Below are 11,402 nucleotides of genomic sequence, written 5' to 3' on the forward strand. Positions count from 1 at the left end.
GTGCTCCACTCATGGGAGCAGCAACCAAGGCTCACAGCAACTCATCTGTGGAAACTGCATTCCACTCATGGCAGCAGCAACTGCGTCTCAGGCAGACTGCTCGCAGCAACTTGTGTCAAGTTGTGAGCCTAACTTGTAGGTCACATCAAATCCATAGTCCAACTGAAGGTGTCGTGTCTCTGAGGTACCATGTCCCTGATGAGCTAGGTCCTTGATGACAAGATTGGGACAATGCTGATGTTCTGACCGACTCTTACGAGATGTTCCTCAGATATTTTTTTTACCTGCTTTAAAATTTTACTATTTATTTGCTGAAGGTCACCATTTCTTCTACTTTCTTTATTTGCTCTTGATTTCAACTTTAAATTATGTCTTTTTCTGTTGTGTACTGCTTAACCTTTTACATTTTTTTAAGAGGAAAAGTGGTCTTCTAATGTCTTCTTTTGACAAGTAATATGTGTTTAATCTGATCTTCTAATATAATTAAATAAGTCCCAGTGCCACCTGCACGCCTTTAGCCTTTTAGCTGTTCCTTTTAATTTCTTTTTAGCATCCTTCTTATTTTGTATGCAGCTGCTTGCTTTGAAATTAAACATTAGCATAGTGAATGTTTTTAGCTTTTTTACTCAAAGTTGTTCTTTTTAGGTACATTGTAGTCAGTGTTCAGTCAAATAATATCCATTTCTTAGGACAAAATCAGGATCTGTTGTGTGTTATCTTACTAGTTGTGCCAAGAATGAATTATTAAAGATTTCTGGAAACTTAGTTACTCCTCAGTTTGTCTTGATAGCAATGCACACACACAAAAAAGTTTTGTTGTTTGTTGTATTGGGTTTGCATGGTGAGGTTTTGGTAGCAGGGGGGCTACAGAGGTGTCTTTCATGAGAAGATGTGAGGAGCTTCCCCAGTGTCTGATAGAGCCAATGCCAGCCAGATCCAAGTCACACCACTGGCCAAGGCCAAGCCCATCAGTGCTGGTGATAGTGCCTCTGGGATAACATAGTTAAGAGAGGAACTTAGCTGGAGAGAGAAATGAGGATATGTGAGAGAAAACAACTCTGCAGACACCAAGGTCAGTGAAGAGTGAGGAGTAGGAGATGCTGCAGGCGCCGGAACAGGGATTCCCCTGCAGCACTGGAGCAGTCTGTTCCTGAGGGACTGCACCCCATGGAAGGGACCCATGGTGGAACAGTTCATGAAGACCTGCACCCCAATACATTTGTGCTTAAATTCTTCCATCTCTAAGCAAGTAACGAGTTGTGTGTATGTAGTGCATACAGCTTTTTCTCAGAATACAAGCCTCCTAGATTTCATGGCAATAATCCTTCCAACTCTGCAGAGTTAGTGGAGGCATTTAAAGTTAATTGATTCTCTTTCAATTTACCTAACCACTGAGATGATGAAGCAGATTCTGGTCCATTTGAAGTAATTGTGGTATCTTGGAAAATAAGTAATTATAAGAACACATGCATTAGTCTTCCTAAGTAAAACAGTTTTCACTTTTTTCTAGATTCTTGAGCTTGAAGGGATGTGAAGATATGTACAACATGAGCATCAACCTGTTAATATACAATGTGCATTATGGTCTGTTCTCCTCTCCTTAGTGACATTATATTATGAGATATCCAAAACTGTTACATCACAAATCATCTTTCATTTACCTATACATCAAACAGATACTAATGAGGAAGCTTTCATTACTTTCAGATAAATTGGCCACACTGATGCTGTTAATATCCGTTGCAATTCCATAAATCCAGTTTAGATATCTCGAAATAACATTCTACTGGCTTGTCACACAAAATCAACTTCACTGCAGTAAAAGGCAAGAACTTAAGCTTAAATGCTTCTTCTTTTATGTTAAAAATTGAAGTATATATTGGTATACATTAACAGAGAATATGCTTTCCTAGTAAAATTTGAGACTGTGGGAATAGTTTCTTTGAGCAAAATTCTATCTGGTCAGGAGAAATCCTTCTGCAGACTCTAAAATCTATTTCAGTGCAAATATGACTGACATATTTTTCCACAAATATGAATGTATCAGAAGATATTCTTCCATGCTTAAGGAGTTTATTCTCTTGCTTATTTTCAATTATATCTTAGTTCTAATGAAAGGTTCTTGAATGAGTACACGGAAACCTGCAATCCTCTGTAGATCATATAAGCTATCTTGGCAATGTGGCTCTATGCCTTGATGCCAAACTGAATTCAGAGTTTCAAGGTCTGTGGAGAGGAATATGTGAACATTACCTTTCATTCTTAAAAGTATGTATTTCTCTTACAGGAAGCCATTTTCCCAGACAGACACTGAAGATGCTTTTAAAGTAAGAAATTCTGTAAAACTTTCTTTGTGATGGTGAAAGAGAAGAGAAAATGCTGCTGTATTCAATTTGTGACTTATTGATAGGGAGTTCTTCTTTGTGCTCAGCAAAAATTTTACAAGACTTTTCTCTATTTTAGTGATAAAAGGAAAGAAAGTAATCCATAAATTCAGAGCATCTGAAAAAAAATCCAAAATAAATTAAAAATTTTTAAAAATCTATTATCTATCTGCTTTCTGCATTGTTTTCCTGAGTTTCTAGTAATTCCATAGAGTACTTAAATTATCACTTGGTTATTAGAAAAAAACACCTAGCTACTTTCTAACCTTCAAAAAGAACAGTCAGCTTTGAAAATGGCAACTGACATAAAAAGCAGAACTTAATCTTTTTTCCTGAGTGGGAAGTTTATGTATTTGCTGTACCCTACACAATCTAAATGAATTATGTGGAAGAGCCAAGTCCTGCTTTATAATGCCTGTACTGGGCTCTATTTTTTAAATCTCTTTTCTTAATAAAATGGTCCCTGTTGGGCATGCCACCCTTGATTTTTCTCCATGTCAGGCTCCTCCTTTCTAAGGCTGTTCAGTGTCAGATATTCATCAGTTTTGTCTTCTTTCACATCCATTCTCCCCAAATACCCGTCTTTTGCCCTGATGTGAATGTGTCTTGAATGCTTTGCCTGTTCCTGTGTGACACCCCATAAAGCCCTGCAACCTTTCCACCTTCTTTTCTACCATAAATAACAGGAACAACAACAGTGACAATTAAAACTCCACCTGTCCCCCACACCTACAGCAATTTCACATACAAGCATCTGAGAGCACCATCCCCATAACTCTTCTTCCCAGTTAACTGATTAGGATTTTGCACAATCTCATATTAGTACAAGTAGCAGATGAGATTAAATTTCTTCTGGACTCGTATGTCATCAGTTAACAGCTGCTGGCATAAAAATTAAAACAAAGTATATACTGTGCCATCAAAAAATACATTCTCTGTGTTTCTTATCTTTCATTTCATTGAATTTTCTTTCATCCATTCATTTGGTCTTGAGATTGATTTGTGAAATTTGTGTAAATCTAAGGCATGAACCATAGACTAGATCTTTAGCTGATGTAACTGTTCAAAACATCACTGAAATCGGTTACTGACAGTAGCCAAGAGTCTTCAATGGGTAAACAAGCAACTTTTCTTAAGAAGGCACTCAAGTATATAGAAAGAATATAAAATAGTTTGGCAAATAGAAGGCATAAGATAACAAGTATGTTTTAATATCAAAGTTGTTCTAGTTTTCATTAAGACATATGAAGATCCTTTTTTAAAAAAAAAAAAGCTTTTTTACAATGTTGTTCAGTCATTCTATCTTCTAAAAATATCTTTTAGCTTTCTGTGACCAACTGATATACAAAATAATTCTGCTGCAATGTTATGAAAATAAACTCACTAATACTGGTATTGATTTTCTGTTCAATAATCCAGTGCTTTTCAAATTTTTCTTTTGTCCTTGACTTGTCTTTCATTGACTGGAGAAGGGGGCAAGATCCATCTATGTCTGTTTTTAACAGAAGCCAGAGCAACAAGATCCTCAGCCTTTAGCTGGTCCTCTGATAGATAATGTGCTTTCTGTATGCATTTAGAATGTATTATAACTTATTTAACCTAATTGAATAGTTAAAAGACCATAATCATAGCCTTCATTACTTTCCTGGTGCAGACCGCTGATGGAAATGTTTGTCTTGTCCTAGCAGTGGAAGGGTGTGGTTGGTCCATGTAGCAGGCATGCGGAGCAATTTCCTGATGTGCTGGGCAATTGCAGCCCTCAGTGAGTGCTAGCAAGCTCCAGACTTTCTGAACATTGAAAGGGTATCTCCAAATACTGCCACTCCAGTTCTAAATGAAACACTAGTCACCTTTTTTTCTCCAAGATCTTCTCCTACCAGCTTCAACCTTTCCAGCCATGAACTTGCCTCTTTAGCAAAATTAACACTCAAATTTCCTCTACACATCAGAGCAGCACAAAAACAAAACAAAGACTTACCATTGCCTAAATAGTAAAACTGTGCTACCTAACTGTCCAGCAACTGGAATCTGAATTTTACTAATCACTAAGTCCTTTACAATGGATATACATTCTAATTCACTCATTTACATGTTGGACCAAATGGGATGTTTATATAATTTACAAAAAAAAAGAAGCATATATATGCGCCGGCACATTGCGTGTGTACATTCATACATACTTACTTTGTAGAGTTTTGCCATGTTTTGAACTATTCCAGCTGACCAGCAATCATATGAACTTGCTGTTGTAATTTTGAGTACCTGCAAGCCCTGCGTGAATCAGCTGAGCTTGTGGCCCTTTGCTTTTATCAGTCTGTCAGCACTGGCACCAACATTACTCGCCATTGTTCAGCATTATGAAATGCAGTGCATTGCAGCACCCTTGCAGAAGCTCATAGCTTCCCTCTGGGTTGTCTTATAGAGTTTTATGATTGGTGGAACCCACATTTACACTGAAAACAGCGTTGTCACCAACAATGTAAGTGGAGCCAATACAATCCAATTACCCTGATCATCACAGTGATCAGCAGGTCCCAAATCATAAATCTGGTGATTCTTCTATGTCCTACAACTCCCATATACAAGCTGGGCCACATGTGATCGCTTTTATCTGAGCCTTCTAGTTAGGAAGCTCAAGAACACACAAAGCAACCCTAAGTCATATTACACAGCATAAGAACCTGTCTAGAAAAGACTTTTTTGGGGGATAAGGCAGAGTAGAATGGCTGTTATGTACATTTATATTGCTTTCAAGGTGACTCTACCCATCACAAACGTGATAAGCATATAACAACAAATATATTCCATTCAGAGTAGAAATGAAATCCGTGTATTTCAGGTAGGATGCACCACCTTGCTGTTGCTGCTCCATGGCTGCTTACTACTCTGCCAAACCCAGATTTTAGGCTTTTGGGGTAACAAGGTTGGGCATAGTTGGCTTTTATTGAAAAGCATCTTTCTTGTCAAAACTGTGCTTGGTTTGTGGCTGTCTAGTGACAAATTTTTAAATACTCTCTGGTTCACCTGTTCTTGGTTAATTCTCTCTACAAAATACAATATCTCAAAGTATTATTCTCAAAGAGACATCTAACTAGTAAACTACCCTTTCTTCCTGTGGCTTAGCCTGCGGTTATCGGTCCAATAAGGCTCTGTGTTGAAGAGCATGGAAGTGCTGAATACACAATGCAGTAGAAATATTTTATTCTCCTCTAGAGTCATAATTCATATTCTTGTCTGTAGAGTCCTGGATTCAGGTAAGGTTTCTAGAGGCTGAAATCACAGAGTCTAGAACATTGTATTGATGTTTCTTTCTTAGCTAATTTCTTCTGGCTTTTTAAAAAATTATTTTTCTTGGATTTTTTTTTAGCAGGATTTTAAGACACTAATTTACACTGCTGTCCTGGAAACATGGCAGAGTAAAGTCAAATTTTACATAACTCATTCATCAGGGGTCATTTTATTTCAGTAAGATTTAGTTTAATATTTAAAATTAGGATGCTGATTTGTTAAAATACAGTATATGGTCACAGTGTTAATATAGTGTGCCGCATACATTTGATACAGACTTTTCATTTTTCAAAAACAACCAGAAAGCCTTTTATTTTCTTCTAATTCACTGAAGTCCTGGCATTTCAGAAATGGTTATGTCACATTCAGAAAACTGATTCTCCTTCTCTGTGAAGAAATCAGATGGGTTCTTTAAGTGTCAAATGCAAAGAAACCATACACTGCATGGCATTCTCTGCTGTAGGGGTCCTCTCAAGAGGCAGAGGATGTGCATGTGGCCATTACCTTTTTCACCCACAGCCCAGGTATAAAGTGCCTCTGCAGTTCAAGCCCACTAACTGCATGTAGCAGCCAGCCCCAGGGTTACGAGATGTGTTGTCTTTGCTGCTGCGCTGGGAAGTGTGGTGAGAAAGGAAGGTGATTTCCTGCGCACCTCCTTCAAGTGGGAAAATGCTGCAGCGGTACCTGATGTATGTGCTGTGTGAAGACCATTCCCTCTTTGTGTGTACCACAGGAAGTAGCCCAGTCCATTGACTAGATGCTATTCAGAGCTATCATGATGTTGCGTACAGGCCTTAGGCTAAACAAAGAGTAAAAAGAGTCGCATGGATTTCAGTGGCACAGGGCCAATTTCCATGACAAAGTGTATGCAGTATTTTAAAAATATTAAACTCATTGGGTAAAATGCAGCAACATAATACTGGTTGTAAATTACAGTTTACCCATTTGTAGGTGGATTGAGTTATAGCTGTGTAAAGAGGCAAAAGGTTTCAAAGAAATAAGTCACTGTCCTCTTTTTTTTTTTCTGAATTAAGTATTAGCTCAAATTGTTTCCATATGAAATCTGAAGACTCTTATTTGCAATTTGGAAAGCATTAAAATAGTTCTGTTTGTTTTCTGGTACACATTATTTCATGAGAACATTTTTTTTTTCCTGGTATTTATGTTCTGCTGTTTAGAATAATAACACAGAATGAACAAACTTTTTTTCTTCCAAAGCAAATAAAGAGTGATTTACAGCTGTTGATCACCTCTCCCACTGCCAAAGTCAAACTAAACTTAGGGTGAAAAAATAGCGGGGAAAACGGTTAGTTTACAATAAACAGATTTTGTTTCCAGCTGAAAGTACAGAGGATGTTTTAGCCAGTAATGACACGGGCACTGCCGGCTGGGAGTGAGTGAGCGCATCCATCCGAAGGAAATCCTGCCATCTACTGAGGCACCGACAGCCTCTGCGCCAGCGCCCGGCTGCTCTGCCAAATACCAACGCCACCCTGCCGCGCTCTGCCTGGGAGAAGTGAAATTAAAGTGCATGTGCTGGTAGGTGTGCAGGCATCCATCACAGCTTTGTTTAAAGGCAAAGTGGAAAAAAAAAACCAACTTAACATAAACAATAAGAAACAAAACCAGGCTCAACTTTTCATCAAAGCTGAGTATCGGGTATGAATCACCTTTTCTTAACTTTTGCTTCATCGTGTCTGATGATGAACAAATCCAAGAGTAGAAAGCAGACTGACACTCTCTTTAATCTGACCAGACAGAACAATATGCCTGAGTGAAAAGACCACATAAGATTATGAGATTTATATAATTTTAAAGACATTGTGAGTGAGATTTTAAGTGAAGCTCTACAAATAGCACCACGTGGTATCATAGGGCATTTTACTGTTTTGGCAGATGTTTGGTTTCTGTGAAAAGTTGAATAAGCTTATAAAGAAATTTCATCCATTTTTTTCCCCATATGTGCATGTAAAACATTAGCAAAAATTAAATTAATATTTACATGTTTTCTTTAAGTGAGGTCCACTGGGAAGAAAAGAAAAGAAACTGTACAATTGTTAAAGCTTTTCACAAAATATTTTAATAAGGATGTAACAGCTTCCACATTAGCAATTTTTAAACTAAAAGGAGCTGACTCACAGTCCATTGAAGGGAATTAGGGTTTTTTTCCTCTCATTTCAATGGTCTTTGAATCAGACAACTTCAAAATACTAAATTATACATTCATTTAACAGTACCTAAATTTTGTTGAAAGAAATGTACAAAGTAGTATCCTGCTTTTTGCTGCTGAGAAAAGTTAAAGAGTATAGTTTAACAAAATCCTGTAGTAAGTCCATCACTGCAAATGCTAGATGCCTTAGTTGTCAACCTGACACTTAACACTGTACTTAAGCACTTGTAGCTACCAGTACAATGCTACGAGTATGCTGCTACTTGAGATTTTTCCCAATCTCTTGCTTCAGATTGCCAGTAGTTATAATTAATACAACCACAGTATTGTGCTAGAGAAGTGATTTGTCACAGCTACTGGGATGCCTGCCACTGTGTGACACTGCTAATATAGACAGTAGAAAGCAAAAAACATAGCTGCTTTTTTTCAACACAGTCTGTACGATTCTTACATCCTGGATAAGAGGGAGCAGGGGTAGAAGGTTTTGTTTAATCAGCTGTCATTTGTCAAACAAGAAAGCTTCATTTGTCTATGCAAAAATTGTTCTGTCGTAAGAGGGAAAATTCAAGAGAGAATTTTTGTGGGGGAGGCAATGTAGATGAAAGAGTTAGAAAAAGTGCCAACCTTTTTATCGAAAAGGAGCCTTCTTGAGCATCACCTATTTTAAATGCAACCTTGCAAGTAGCCACCACAGACATAAGTACACAGTATAAATTGCTTCAGAGAAACACGTTCACAACACAGTAACAGGAATCAAATAAAAAAAATCAAACAAAAAGACGTCCAGCACACACTAAAACCAACAATTCTCAGAAATGAAACATTAAGAAGCTCTGGGCCAGTATAGTACATTGGCAACATATGAAACACATTTTATATTTTTTAGTGCAACAGAAGAAAGTGGAGCTAGGGTAATAGCTATTATCAAACAGCTACTTTTTTGTCAAGTATTTATTTCAGAGCCTGATGGAGATTTTGAAATTAATCTCTCTTTTTCCATGTAGGCTAAAGTGACTTTGCGGCCACCCAGGTTATTCAAAACTGTCTCAGCTCCCTTCATCGCTGTTTCACAGCTGATGGAGCAGGCGCAAGACAATAGCTTCACAGTCTAGCGCTTCCTTTAAACTTTATTATTAGCACATTTTATTGTATGTATGAACGCATTCAAACATTTCCCAGCTCAGTGCTCCCCCCGACTCCCGGCTCAGGGCTTGGCTCTCCGTGAGTTACGGGACTGTTTTTCTCCCATTATCAGCAACCTGCTGTGCAGCTCTGAAGCACAGCAACAATCAGATTTTTTTCTGAAGATCTTCTCTGCCCTGCTTCCACAGGGCATAGCACCAGAGCCCCAGTGAGGTGGAAGCTGTCTGCAAAGCAAAAGACGGCTCCATGACTATGCTGCTTCTTTTCTTGGGGCCTTTTTGCTCCCCTCTTTCTTTTTACTCCTGGGAGAAGCTAGAGAGATGGTATCTGCTCCTTCCTGGGGAAGGGCAAGGTGTATGTTGGAGGGGACTTTTCCCAGCATTTCTACTCTCTGAAGGGGAGGTGTGTACCAAGAGATGCTGAGCAGGGTTGCTTTCAGTCGGGGGAAGTCTGAGCCTGAATGCTGGGGCTTGACTGAGGCAGGCTCGACTCAGTGGCCTGGGCGGCGGCGGGGGGGAGTCCCCACTACACCAACTGAGAGAGAGGGCAGCCTGTACAAAAGATGAGGGGAGAGTCGCTGAGGGACCTGTACAGCCACTTATCAGTCATAGAAGGGGGTGGCAGAGCCTGGCTGCCAGACGCAAAGTTGACCCACGAGTGCAGCAATTTGCTAAGGGGGGTGTCAAAGCATCAGTGAACACACTCGCTCTCAAGGAAAGCAGACTGGGGTGGGGGCAGGGCAGCAGACCGAGGACATGGGGTTTTCTTCACTCCTTCTTCTAACAAACACTGCTGTTGGTGAGCAGGACCGAAACCCCCTCCCTCCCAGCCACCCCACGCCACAGCCCTGGCCTTGCTCACCCTCCTGCTGGGGGGCAGTAGGGGAGCAGGGGGCTGGAACACTTCCTCAGAGGGTGGTAATCCTGGAGGTGCAAGTGCCGTTCCTGTACATGCTCCCTGACTCCAAGTTGTCTGGGGGAAAGTCCTCCACGCTGTATGCCCTGCTCTTGAGAGCAGTGGCATAGTAGTCGATGGGTTCCTCTGCAGCATTGTCCATCCAGCTGAGGCAGAGCAGCCGCTGAAAGGACCGCTTGAAGTTGTCCGAGAGAAAGCCATAGAGGATGGGGTTGGCACAGCTGTTGGCGTAGCCTAAGATGACGGAGAGCTGGCTGATGGTGGCATCATCCTGCTCTACAAAGACATTGACCAGCTGCACGATGTAGAAGGGCATCCAGCAGATAACAAAGACCATCACCACCATCATGACCATGAGGGTGATCTTGCGCTCCGAGCGTTTGCGTTGCTGCCAGCCAGCCTTCAGGGCCACCATGCGCATCTTGGCAATGATGAGGATGTAGCAGAGGCAGATGGCCACCACAGGCAGCAAGAAGCCCATCAGAAAGGTGTAGACCACAAAGACCACCAGCCACCTCTGGGTGGGCTCTGGCATGAGCATGTTGCAAGCCACTGTTCCATCACTGTTGGCTGCTGTGTTGGAGAAGATGATGATGGGCAGGATGATGAGGATGGAAAGCACCCAGACACCCAGATTCACCATCTTAGCCACAGTGGGCCGGCGGTACCTAGCCGCCTTGATGGGGTGCACCACAGCGATGTAGCGGTCCACACTGAGCACGGTCAGGCAGTAGATGCTGGTGAACATGTTGATGGCATCCACGCTGAGCACCAGGCGGCAGAGCAGTGAGCCAAAGGGCCAGTGGTGGAGCAGGGTGGAGGTGACCAGGAAGGGGACGCTGAGCATCAGCAGCTCATCCGCGATGGCCAAGTTGAGGATGTAGATGTTGGTGGCTGTCTTCATCTTGGCATAGCGTAGGATCACGTAGATGACCATGGAGTTGCCGCACAGTCCCACCAGGCATACCACGGAGTAGATGAACGAGATGAGGATGGCGCTGCCCTGAGACTCACTCAGGGTGCTGTTCGGGGCGCCCGAGGAGTTCCTGCCGCCCGAGTCCATGCCCCCCACCGCCGCCTCCTCCGAGGCGCCGCCGCTGCCGCCGCTGCCGCCGCTGCCGCTGCCTGCACCGCCCGGAAGCCTGGCGCAGGTGCCATTGGGGAGCATCCTCTGCCCGGACCTCCCCGCCCCCGGCTCAGAGCAGCAGCAGCCGCCCGCCGCTGGCCGGGCTCGGCATCCCGGCGGGGCTCCGGCCGCGGCTGCTCGGGGCGCGGGCACCGGGACGGGGGCACAGGGACGGGGACGGCCGCTGGCGCCGCTCGCTCCGAGCGGCAGCGATCGCCGCTCTCCGGCTGGTGAATGATTAATAGGCAGCGACGCGTCACCAGCTACGAAAAGGAGGAGGGAAAAAAAAAAAAAAATAGCAGGAGGAGACGTAAGTGGTTGTCTCTCCCCCTCCACCCCCCCTCCCCGCATCCCGCCTCCCATTCCGCCCTCCGGC

The 11,402-nt window shown here is 42.2% G+C and overlaps 1 protein-coding gene across 1 annotated transcript; it reads right to left on the minus strand.

Annotated features, from left to right (window-relative positions):
- Window positions 1-8,951: 8,951 nt before the first annotated feature.
- SSTR1 (somatostatin receptor 1) lies at window positions 8,952-11,134 on the minus strand. Its single transcript, XM_010124683.2, has 2 exons — window positions 9,584-11,134; window positions 8,952-9,243 (listed from the first exon to the last, which is right to left on the minus strand). The coding sequence occupies exon 1, from the start codon at window positions 11,066-11,068 to the stop codon at window positions 9,893-9,895; it is 1,176 nt and encodes a 391-aa protein (XP_010122985.2). The 5' UTR covers window positions 11,069-11,134; the 3' UTR covers window positions 8,952-9,243; window positions 9,584-9,892.
- Between the last annotated feature and the right edge of the window lie 268 nt (window positions 11,135-11,402).

The sequence above is a fragment of the Chlamydotis macqueenii genome, chromosome 5 (assembly GCF_036417535.1).
Source record: "Chlamydotis macqueenii isolate bChlMac1 chromosome 5, bChlMac1.mat, whole genome shotgun sequence".
Taxonomy (NCBI): domain Eukaryota; kingdom Metazoa; phylum Chordata; class Aves; order Otidiformes; family Otididae; genus Chlamydotis; species Chlamydotis macqueenii.